This window comes from Rhinatrema bivittatum, chromosome 2 (assembly GCF_901001135.1).
Source record: "Rhinatrema bivittatum chromosome 2, aRhiBiv1.1, whole genome shotgun sequence".
Taxonomy (NCBI): domain Eukaryota; kingdom Metazoa; phylum Chordata; class Amphibia; order Gymnophiona; family Rhinatrematidae; genus Rhinatrema; species Rhinatrema bivittatum.
The window spans coordinates 377284792-377297455 of NC_042616.1; the positions used below are offsets into that span (position 1 = coordinate 377284792).

The 12664-nt window shown below is 41.7% G+C and overlaps 1 protein-coding gene across 1 annotated transcript in view; it reads right to left on the reverse strand.

The window, feature by feature from the left end:
* The window catches only part of CTNNAL1 (catenin alpha like 1), an 852902-nt gene that overhangs the window by 472823 nt on the left and 367415 nt on the right, over nt 1-12664 (reverse strand). Inside the window, 1 exon segment of the mRNA XM_029589981.1 lies at nt 4994-5183. Coding sequence (XP_029445841.1) covers nt 4994-5183 — 190 coding nt within the window.

Sequence of the window (12664 nt, forward strand, 5' to 3'; positions counted from 1 at the left end):
GCACGATTGTTCAGCCATGCGGAGCCACCGTCAACCCTTGGCTCGGCCCTGAAGGTCTGGGTCGGGCTGAGTCCCATGGGCACACGAAAACACCGAGTACAACAACTACTCTGTTTCCTGTCTTTTAACCAGTTTGTAATCCACAAAAGGACATCACCTCCCATCCCATGACCTTTTAGTTTTCATAGAAGCCTCTCATGAGGAACTTTTTCAAATGTCTTCTGAAAATCTAAATACACTACATCTACCGGTTCACCTTTATCCACTTGTTTATTAACCACTTCAAAAACCGTAGCAGATTTGTTAGGCAAGACTTCCCTTGTGAAAATTCATGCTGGCTGTTTCCCATTAAACCATGTCTATTTATACGTTATTTAGAATAGTTTCCACAATTTTTCCAGGCACTGAAGTCATGCTCACTGGTGTAAAGTTTCCTGGATCACCCTTGGAGCCCTTTTTAAAATACTGGCCACCCTCCAGTCTTCAGAACAATGGACAATTTTAATGACAGGTTACAAATTTTTACTAATAGGTATGAAATTTCATTTTTTAGTTCTTTCAGAGTCCTGGGGTATATACCATTGGGTCCTGGTGATTTGCTAATCTTCAGATTGTCAATCTGGCCTATTACATTTTCCAGGTTCACTGTGATTTGGTTCATTTCATCTGAATCATCACCCTTGAAAACCATCTCTGGATCCAGTATCTCCCCAACATCCTTATTAGTAAACATGGAAGCAAATAATTCGGTTAGTCTTTTTGTGATGGCCTTCTCTTCCTTAAGAGCTCTTACAAACCCTCAATCATCTAACAATCCAACCGACTCCCTCGCAGGTTTCCTGCTTCGGATATATTTTTAAAAGTTTTTTATTATAGGTTTTTGCTTCTATGACGAACTTCAGTTCAAATTCTATCCTAGCCTGTCTTATCAATATTTTACATTTGACTTGACAATGCTTATTCCTTTTCCAATTTTCTTCAAATGGATCCTCCTTCCAATTTTTGAAGGAAGATTTTACGGCTAAAATAGCCTCTCTCATTTTGCCTTTAAAACATTCTGGCAATCGTTTAGCCTTCCTTACACCTTTCTTAATGCATGGAATACATCTGGTCTGTGCTTCTAAGATGGTATTTTTAAACAATATCACGCCTGTTGTACACTCAACCTTTGCAGCTGCACTTTTCAGTTTTTTTCTATTTTCCTTATTTTAGCAAAGTTTCCCTTTTGAAAGTTTAGTGTTAGAGCTGCAGAGTTACATATTGTCCCCCTTTCAGGCATTAGTTCAAATTTAATCATGTTATTATGATCACTATTGCCAAGTGGCCCCATCACAGTTACCTCTTTCACCAAATCCTGCGTCCACTAAGAATTCAGTCTAAAATAGTTTCCTCTCTCATTGGTTCCTGAACCAATTGCTCCATCCAGGATACAACAACAGAGAATTAGTTCAGAACAAGGATTAATAAAGTGTGAAACCGGGTAGTTATAAATAGATTAATTGTAGTCTCTGGAAGACTACTGACTAAGAAATATAAACTAAACCAATAGATTAAAAGTACTTTAGATTAGTTTCAACGTCCCTACTCCCTTAGAAATTTTAAATTGCTAACAACCAAACAAAATTAAGATGCAGACAGTAGTCTAGCAGTGAGATGAGGGATATCCAGTCTCTTGCACATGTGTGATAATTAACCAGTTGGTAAGAGTTTGTATGTGTGCACTCGTGCAATGATCTCCTAGCCCTCAGAGAACAAATCCAATATTTAGAGATTAGAGTGGCTGGAGCTTTGGCTGGTGAGGGGGCAGGCTTCACTGGCAGGGGGGAGGGGCTTAGCCTGGGGGAGGGCTGGCTGTGCTGGGGCTTGGGAAGTGCAGGTTGTGCTGAGGCTGCTGGGAAGAGTGAGGGTAGGCTATGCTGGAGCTGAGGCTACAGGGGCAGGGGCAGGCTGTGCTGGGGCTGGAGGAGAGAAGGCAATAAATAGGAGCCTCCTGGGAATTTCCATGGATGGCTGTGCTGCAGCTGGGATTAGGAGGTAGGCTGTGCTGCTCTTGGAACTGAGGGGGAGGAAGCAATCTGTGATGGGGTTGAGTAGGCTGTACTGGGGCTCAGAGCAAGAGGGCAATGCATAGAGGCCTCCAGCACTGTTCCCTCTAAGCTGTGCATGCACAGAGGTCGAGAATCCTGTGCTTAGAGCAAAACATAGTGCATCAAGAAATCCTGAGATTTGCATTATACTGGTTGTAGTGCATAAATTTGAACTTAGCTTATAAAATGTTGTACAAAAAGAAATTTTTTGTGTATGCAGTCTTTCAGGAATTTGAGGGAACAATGGTCTCCAGGGAATATCTATTGGTGGCAAGCTAGTGATTTTATAAGCTTCTATTATTTCTCCTCTCAGTCATCTCTTTTCCCAGCTGAAGAACCCTAACCTGTGCAACTTCTCATAAGAGAATGGATCCATCCCCTTTAATCATTTTTGTTGCCCTTTTCTGCACCTTTTCTAGTTCTGTTATGTGTTTTTTGAGATGAAGCAACCAGAACCACACACAATATTTAAGGTGCAGTGGCATCATGAATCGATACAGAAGTATTATTATATTCTCTGCTTTATTCTTCATTCTGCTCTAAATAATTCCTAACATTTCATTTGTTTTGTTTTATTTTTTTTATCTGCACCACATACTGAGCTGAGGATCTCAATGATTTGTCCACAAGGATGCCAAGATCCTTTTCCTGGAGTGATGAGTGTGAGCCCTGTGTGCTGTGATGTAGTTGACGCAGCCTCGTAGGCGAACCTATGAGGCCTACGCCAACTGCTGGCGATCACACCCTGAAGCGGAACAGGCTGGAGCTTCACCCTTACCAGCCGCCTCCCCCACAGGATAAGCCCTTGGGTTCTGGCAGCTGGCAGAATTTGGGTTAGTCCCTAGGGCGACAAAGTGAGCAAGAATCCAAGAACATGTAGAGGTCAGGGCAAGCAGTAACCAGGAGATACCTGGAACAAGGCAAGCATGGTCACTGTCAGTTCCAAGGCCATGGTCAGGTCCAGGCAGCAGGCAAGCGTTGTCAGATCCAAGGCTATGTCAGGTCCAGGAGGCAGGAGAGCATGGTCAGCTCGAAGTCCGAAGCAAGAGGTCAGTACAGGAAATCAGGCCAATGAATGGATAAGGACAGGTGAGGAGACATTGGACGAGGCAGGCTGGACGAGACAGGCCGGGTAAGGCAAGGCAAGGCTAGAACAGGCTCACTGGAACAGGAGATCCGTTGCTGAGGCAGGTTACTAAAGTCATGGCTGGGTTTAAATACCCAGTCGCATGACATCAGAGAGACATGTCTGTCACCGAGCTTCCCGCCATGGCGTGTACATAGAGCACGCAGAGTTGTGGGAACGCCGGCAGCAAGAGAATGGTGTCAACAGAACCGCAAAGAGTGCCAAGGCCCAGCAGTGAGTGTGGCCAGTTGCAGGCTTACCCTGTGACTGGCCAAATGTAATACCTGGATGGTGTACAGAATCCAGAATTGTATTCCTGTAGTTGGGATTATTTTTCCTTGTGGGCATCACTTTGCACTGGTACACATTAACATTTTTTCTTCCATTTAGATTGAAGTAAATGTAAGACCAGGGATCAAGTATGGACCCTCTGGTCTTTATCAGTCATTATATTGTGTTTTATCACTGTATTCCAAGATCAAAAGCAGTGCTTTAATTTCTAAAATCTAATACACAGAGGGAAGTTCATTTTCAGATTTTGTTTTATTTTGCCTGGGAATTTCAATGTTAGAACAAAAAAGATTTTTCTTCTGTGTCTTATATCGAAGTCATTTTTTCCACTGACATCTTGTGTTATAATATTGAAATTCCAAGGCAAAATAAAATAAAAGCTGGAAATGAAGGTCCCAAAAAAATACAACATTATGTAAGTGCTTCCTAGACATCTATCTTCTAATTGCTTCTCAAACAAAGAATTAAAAAGATGACTGAACCCAGATAAATGGCACAAACACAGTTGAAATTAAACTCCAGTGCTGGCTGCATTTAAACATTTGTTCTAAATATACAAAAACAAACCCAGGAGCCATAATACAAAGGAGATATATCAAGCTTACTGAAGGAGCCCAGATTATGCTATTCCTCCTCTAAAGATTACTTATCCAGCCTCCTTTTTTAGGTCACAACCCGATCAAGTGATGAAGAACCGGTCTTGCAGGGTAATTTTAAAATGAATGCGCGTGCATTCATAAACAAATGTATCGGTGCGAGAGCAGAGACATGCTGCAATTTTAAATTGTGCTCACAAGTATGCACATATCATTTAAAATACCCCTCCCGTGTGTATTTTGGCTAGGGCTTTAATGGCTTTTACATACGTATACAGGTGGATTTTAAAACATGCTCCTGTGAGGGGAAAACCAGTTTTTCCCAAGTTGTCCAGTTCATATCGAGGTCTTCAAGACCCCTCTGGTTCTTCATCTTGCAAGCCCACTTGATCTGGAACCCTCACACTGTGCTGAAAGCCCTAAAACTCAGATCTCCAGACTTGCTCCTCATTAGGACCAGAAGTAAAGTTATGCGGATAACAAGCCAGCTCGCTCCATAGTCAGCTTTTTTAAAATGCGGATTTACGCACGCAAGTCTTTGCCCTGCTCCTTTTCCACCCTCTTCTTGACACATGCACAAGTACATATGTGAGAACTTTGCAGCTTCTTAAAATGCGCTTTGCTCGCGTGAGGCCCTCATACGTGCGTATGTGTCCAATTTTGCGCAAGTAATGCTTTTAAAATTGACCCATTAGTGAGCATCTTTTCCCTGTTATCACTAAAGCACGGTCAGGTTTTTAAGTTCTTGACTAGGCTTCATCACATCGGCAATCAGTATAGGTCTGACATTTCAATTACAAGCCTAACAGTTCCATTCAAGCAAAATCACATTCCAGTTATGCATTCAGCTTGCTTAGTCATACACTGGTACGGCTCTTTAAGCAGTCACATACCTGCTCGCTTTGCCTCACTGCAGGCAGTGCTCATTTCTTCCTTCAGCTCCCGGTTTTCATTGGCTATGGCTTCACCTACTGTAATAAATCTTCCAACTGCCTGGTTAACCGCCTGTCCGACCCGCTGAATCGCTTGCAATGTTTTATCCGACTTCTTTGGTTTATCTTTATGGTTAATAAGAGTTGTAATCTGCAAACAAATTGAAAGTGTAAAAAGTTAAGATTACTCTATTACACTCCAAGATTTAAAAAAATGCATTTAAAAAGAATATCACCACACTCTGACATCCAATCTCTCACTATGCATCTGTATCAACAGCTTTTGAACTTAAGCTGAAGCTGACAAAGATGTTAAATCAAGGTCTGGCCAGTAAACAGATGCACCACTTTGCTTCTTTTTTGTCTTAGATTAAGAAAATAAGTAGTTTAAAATATTATTGTTTCCCTAAGCTATGCAAAGTTAACCTCCATTTCAAATGAAACAAGTTAATAGTTGTGCACTCCCACTGGATCCCAGTGGACTACTCGCCAAATTCTTCTTGCTAGCTGAAGGCAATTCCAAAGGGAGAAACGGAAGGAGAGGTCAGAAAGGGTAGGTTGAGAGGAAAGCTGATGAAAGCGAGGGTTGGGAAGGAAAAGCAGAATGGAAATCAAATAAATAAAAGGGAAGTGGTGATGCCCATGGTGGGGGGAGGGAGGCAGGGAATGATGATGCCAGGGGGTTGGGAAGAAAAGGAAAGTGGTGGTACTAGAGGGTGGGAGGAAAGGAAAAGTAAGATGGTGATGTAGGAGTGGATATAACTTTGGTTGTAGATACCATATGCTAATTCAGGAACTAATGCATTCAAGAATAGTTGTAGTGTGCCCTAATGCTGGCAGCAAAAGTCTCAATTCTGAAAGAACAAGGAAGCCCAGGAGCAGGGATATAGGGCTACCAAAAGTTTTCATCTATCGCATTCGATTAATCACCCTCCCCAACTATGGCATCCCAATTTTCAGGGCAATCTGTTCACTGGTTCGCCTTTTGAAACAAAAAAGTCACAGAAGACAGACATTTTTTTAGTTTACAAGTGAAAATCTAATTATAAAAAACATTTATTCACACATTTTTCACTCAGTTTTATGCTGGTGAAAATGTACTCAAAAATTTTATTTTACCTAGGGAAAGACAAGGGAGGGAGAACTAAAAACTCAGTATTGTTCTGCTACAGGATGGAATCAGAAACCCCCACCACACACACACACACACACACACACACACACACAATCTTAAAAGTTAAAACACTGAAGTATACATAAAAAGGAACATTTGAAGAAACTTCAGAAGGGAGGTATTTTAACTAAACAGTATTGCCAGTAAGGAATGATGAGCATTCTCACAGTAGGTAAAAAAAAAAATCTTGAGTGTGTCTAGTTATATTTAAAGAAACCAATTTCCAAAATGACAACTGAAATGTCAAGAAATGTTCTTTAAAAACCAGCACTGTTGCGTTAAAAGAAAGTAAGTGAAACAGTGTGCAGAATAATTTGTTTTAAAAAAAATCCTCTGCAGTGGAAGAGACTTTTGCAGTTAAACATAAAAATATTTCTCCTTAGTTCATTATTAAAAATAGCAATCTAAGCATGCACAATAAAGTCAGAAATAACTGAAAAACTTCCAATGCAAGTCTCCCTCAGTGCTTCATTGGAGAAATGACAAGCAGCAACAATAACCCAGGTTTAACCCAGGTGCATTAGCAACGGTAACATGGAATAGACTTAGTTTTGGGGTACTTGCCAGGTTATGGCCTGGATTGGCCACTGTTGGAAAAAGGATGCTGGGCTTGATGGACCCTTGGTCTGACCCAGTATGGCATGTTCTTATGTTATTATGTGAGTGGTTAGGACTATGCAGAGTAGTGTAGAGGGACCACTGCACCCTCACTGGAGGCTGCTGTAATGGTTGATCCCAGCCTGCAGGTGAGCACTAATTTCAGTGTGGATTTTTGATTTGGAAGGAGAAGGGGCTGATTTTTTAGATTCCTTTATACTTTACTCGGTATTGGCTGAATACTTTTGCCGAGTGCTTTAGAAAGTAGAGATAGTATTTCTAACCTACAGGGTCACAGGATTTTTTGAGTGTCTGTGTGCACGCTACCCGGCGTGCACAAATGTACACCCGATTTTATAACATGCGCGCGCTACCACGCACCTATTATAAAATCTGAGGTCGGTGCGCGCAAGGGGGTGCACACTTGTGCACCTTGCGCCTGCCAAGCCCTAGGGGAGGTCCGATGGCTTTCCCCGTTCCCTCCAAGGCCGCTCCGAAATCAGAGCGGCCTCTGAGGGAACTTTTTTCGGCTCCCCCCCTTTCCCTATCTAACCCCCCCCCCTACCTTTTGTTGTCAAAGTTACGTCTGCCTTGGGCTACACCCAAGGCAGGCGTAACTTGCGTGTGCCGGCCGGCCGGCGTGCAAACCTCCAGCACGGCCGCTGTGCCGGAGGACTCTGGACTGCCCATTTTTGAAAGCCCTGGGACATACGAGTGTCCCGGGGCTTGCGTGCGCTGCCGAGCCTATGCAAAATAGGGGGGTTACGCGCATATATTACGCACGTAACCCTTTGAAAATCTATCCCTATATATATCATGATTTCATGAATACTGTTTTCTCCAATGCCTAAAACCCACAAGGGATCTACACCAATCCTTTTTTTTTAATCAACTCTATAATAAAATTCTCAATCTTTTGCTTCCATAGGCCTGTTCAGGGCTCCATAATTCTTAATCTGGAATATTTGTATATGTGATGAAGTGCTCCGAACCTGGATGCTGAAGAATTAGGGATGTGAATTGTGTCTCCAGGTTCCTTTTCTTCTGTAATCAAATTTTTACTCACATCCTGCTTTTGACATGGGCTCAGAAGTGGCAAACCACAAAACAACTAGAGTATAGATGTCTTTCCCCTTACCCTCTTGCACACCTTAAAAATGTGCTCCTAATTCTATTTTGTAGAGCTCTAGGTGAGTTTGCTACAGGGATGCAAACCCACATTTAGCCCACTAATCCGATTTTGAAACCTATTACCTGGAATGCTATACATGCTCATAACCAAAAAATCTGTATGATTCTTAGTGCTCCTCTGTATAATACAGTTCTCAAAATATGATCAAATTTGAATTAATGACTATAAGAGGGACAGTAAGTAAATCCACGGCTCTAGCACTAAACTTTCAAAAGGGAAACTTTGATAAAATGAGAAAAACAGTTAGAAAAATCTGAAAGGTGCAGCTAAAAAGGTTAAGAGTATACAACAGGCATGGACATTTTAAAAAATGCCATCTTAGAAGTGCCGTCCAGATGTATTCCTTGCAATAAGGGTGAAGGAGGGTGGGGAGAGTTGGGAGGCGGCGGGAAGAAAGGGTAAGATATGACTGCAGAGGATGAAGAGTTCCTGAAAGTACTGGTTTAGGGGACATTTTTCAACCTTCTATCTTGGTACAAAACAATACAATGGTATTATGTTAGGCTAACAATGGCTTGGACACAACTATAGATGCAACCATGGACGGAACCTGGCTATGAGTATACTATCAATGAGATGTTCTCAATAATTGAGGGAGATTTGTTAAGTCAAGTTAAAACCCACAACAATGGTTACAGCCTTTTATATGATGCTGAATTGTTACATTTATATGTTATTGAATAGTTTATAACATTCACTTTACCAAGTGCATGCCAATATTTTCATGCCTAAAGAATGTGTATTAGAATGTCACTTTAAATGACTGTACCTTATCAATGTTCTATTTTGAAAATCTAATAAAAAGTTATAAAAAAAAAAAAAAGAAAGAAACATAGAAGGAAGGCCAAACAACTACCAGTATGGTTAAGGTGAAAGAGGCTATTCAAAAAGTAGAAGAAGGATCTATCTGAAGAAATAGGGAAAAGCATAAGCATTGGCAAGTTAAATGTAAAACACTGATAAGACTGGCTAAGAGAAAATTTGAAAAGAAGTTGGCCTTGGAGGCAAATACGCATAATAAAAACTTTAAAAAATATATATGAAGCTAGAAGCCTGCAAGGTAGTCAATTGGACCATTAGATGATTGAGGGATTAAAGGAGCACTTAGGGAAGATAAGGCCATTGTGGAAAGACTAAATTAATTCTTTGCTTCGGTGTTTACTGATGAGGATGTTGGGGAGATACCCATTCTGAAGACAGTTTTCAAGAGTGACGAACTAAACCAAATCACGGTGATCATGGAAGATATAGTATGCCAAATTGGCAAACTGAAGAGTAGCAAATCACCTGGACCAGATGGTATACACCCCACGGTTCTGAAAGAACTAAAAAATGAAATGTCAGACCTATTAGAAGTAATTTGTAACCTATCATTAAAATCATCCATTGTACCTGAAGACTGGAAGGTGGCCAATATAACCTGATATTTAAAAACGAATCCAGAGGTGATACGGGAAACTATAGACCGGTGAGCCAGACTTCAGAGCCAGGAAAAATCATAGAAACTATTATACAGAATGAAATCACAGAACGTATAGATAGACATTGTTTAATGGGACACAGCACGGATTTATTTTGCTTCACAAATCTGCTACATTATTTTGAAGGGGTTAATAAACATGTGGATAAAGGTGACTGGTAGATGTGGTATATTTGGATTTTCAGAAGGTGTTTGACAAAGTTCCTCATGAGAGGATTTTAGGAAAACTAAACAGTCATTAGATAAGAGGCAATGTCCTTCTGTGAACTGCAAACTGATTAAAAGACAGAAAAGAGAGAATAGGATTAAATGGTCAGTTTTCACAATGGAAAAAGATAAACAGTGGGGTGCCTCAGGCATCTGTACTTGGACTGATGCTTTTTAATATATTTTTAAATGTGATAAATTGCAGGAGGAGCTTGCGAGACTGGAAGATTGGGCATCCATATGGCAGATGAAATATAATGTGAACAAATGCAAGGTGATGCATATAGAGAAAAATAACCCATGCTGTAGCTACGCAATGTTAGGTTCCATTTTAGGAGTTACCACCCAGGAAAAAGATCTGGGCATCATAGTTGATATTACATTGAAATCATCGGCTCAGTGTGCGGTGGTGGTCAAAAAAGCAAACAATATTAGGAATTATTAGGAAGGGAATGGCAAATCAAACAGAGTAAACATAATGACTCTGTATCGCTCCATGGTAAGACCACTCCTTGAATACTGTGTGCAATTCTGGCCACTGCATTTCAAAAAAGACAGTTGCACTGGAGAAAGTAGAGAAGGGTGACCAAAATGATAAAGGGCTAAAGAAGTTAGGAATGATCAGCTTGGAAAAAATACAGCTGAGAAGGGATATAATAGAGGTCTACAAAAGCAAGAAAAGACTTGAACAGGTAAATGTGAATCGGTTATTTACTCTTTCGGATAATACAAGTACTAGGGGGAATGCCATGAAGTTAGCAAGCAGCACATTTAAAACAAATCTGAGAAAATTCTCTCACTCAACGCTCAATTAAGCCCGGGATTTTTGACTGGATATCCCTCACCATTTTTCAAACCTGTTTGCCCCAGATTGCTCCCTTGCCCTCCAGTACTAGATTAGCCAATTTGCTAGCTTAACCTCTGAGAACATGGCCAGCGAATCTCATTTTCCTTATACCAAGGTCTTATCTCCCATCATCTTATGCAGCTTTTCATTTGACATTTTTTCCTTCCATATATGCCACAGTCTTTTTCTTTTCAGACCTGGGAGTCTCCTCTTGATCTCCTGTTTCTTTCTACTTCCAGGTCAATTAAAACCAGGACTGGCATCTGGCCTCATGAACCTTCAGTCAAAACTACCCTGGAATGTTTTCCCCTCTTTTAATAGACCCACCTTCCTATAGTTCCTAGTCTGGTCATGGCTGCAGAGGCCATATACCATGGTTCATTCTGGAACCTTCAACCATAGGTACTGAATGCAGTCAGTAGGTGTCATCCTTAAACAATAACAACTCCTTTCCTCCCCCTCCTCTGGGGGCTATGAACACTGCCTCCACAGCATCTACAGGATGAGCCAACCCAGAAAGTGGAAGATTCACCTGGAGACTGAACCAGGAAACTTGTATATGCAAGTGCAAGGTACTGCCACTGAGCTACCGGGCTAGACCTTTCCCAGTCTCTTTCTACTGGGACAGAAACCCATTCCCAGTAAACAGGATCTCTATTAAACTAAACAGAAACACCTGATACTTGCTTTCTACTATCCAAAGAACAAGAAAGGATGATGGGGCCCACACATCTTATCTTTTCTCAAATCTTGTAATAATCACAATATAAATAGTTCTTTATTTATTAGTTGTAGAAGCATTAAAAGTTGGATCAGAAGACAAGATAGTATACACAACTGGCACATTTCAGACATGTGAAAAGAAAACTATGTAGAATGGTAGACCTGGAGGAGCTAAGGCAGACAGAGAGGTATATAGATGAGACCTTCAGGGACATAGTAGTCAAGTCCCAACTTCAGACTGGCAGCCCTGGTGCTGCCTTGGAGGAAGAAGGTCTCATGATGGGAGAGCACCAACCAGGTGTAGCAGGAAAGGATCCTGTAGCAAGGACCTGCTCTCTAGGTGATGCATTGTCCTTTCGCACTGAGGATATCTCCCCAGGGCCTACTGCCCAGGAGGGAAGGGTTAGGTCGGCCGTCATAGTTGGTGATTCGATTATTAGGAATGTAGATAGCTGGGTGGCTGGTGGGCGTGAGGATCGCCTGGTAACATGCCTACCTGGTGCGAAGGTGGCGGACCTCACGCATCACCTAGATAGGATTTTAGACAGTGCTGGGGAGGAGCCGGCTGTCGTGGTACATGTGGGCACCAACGACATAGGAAAATGTGGGAGGGAGGTTCTGGAAACCAAATTTAGGCTCTTAGGTAGAAAGATTAAATCCAGAACCTCCAGGGTAGCATTCTCTGAAATGCTCCCTGTTCCACGTGCAGGTCACCAGAGGCAGGCAGAGCTCCGGAGTCTCAATGCGTGGATGAGACGATGGTGCAAGGAAGAGGGATTCAGTTTTGTTAGGAACTGGGGAACCTTTTGGGGAAGGGGGAGTCTATTCCGAAGGGATGGGCTCCACCTTAACCAGGGTGGAACCAGACTGCTGGCGCTAACCTTTAAAAAGGAGATAGAGCAGCTTTTAAACTAGAACAAAGGGGAAAGCAGACAGTCGCTCAGCAGCGCATGGTTCGGAGAGAGGTATCTTTAAAGGATACTAATGATGCATTAGAATTAGGGCATCCCGACAGTGAGGTTCCAATAATTAGAAAAGTAGTCCAAGTGCCTGTAACTAAAAACTCCCCTGAGCTAAAAAATTCTAACTTATCCCTATCAATTAAAAAGCAGAACGAAAATACAAACAAAAAACAAACTTTGAAATGTTTGTATGCTAATGCCAGAAGTCTAAGAAGTAAGATGGGAGAATTAGAATGTATAGCAGTAAATGATGACATAGACTTAATTGGCATCTCAGAGACATGGTGGAAAGAGGATAACCAATGGGACAGTGCTATACCAGGGTACAAATTATATCGCAATGACAGAGAGGAGCACTCGGGAGGAGTGTGGCGCTTTATGTCCGGGATGGCATAGAGTCCAACAGGATAAACATCCTGCATGAGACTAAATACAAAATTGAATCTTTAT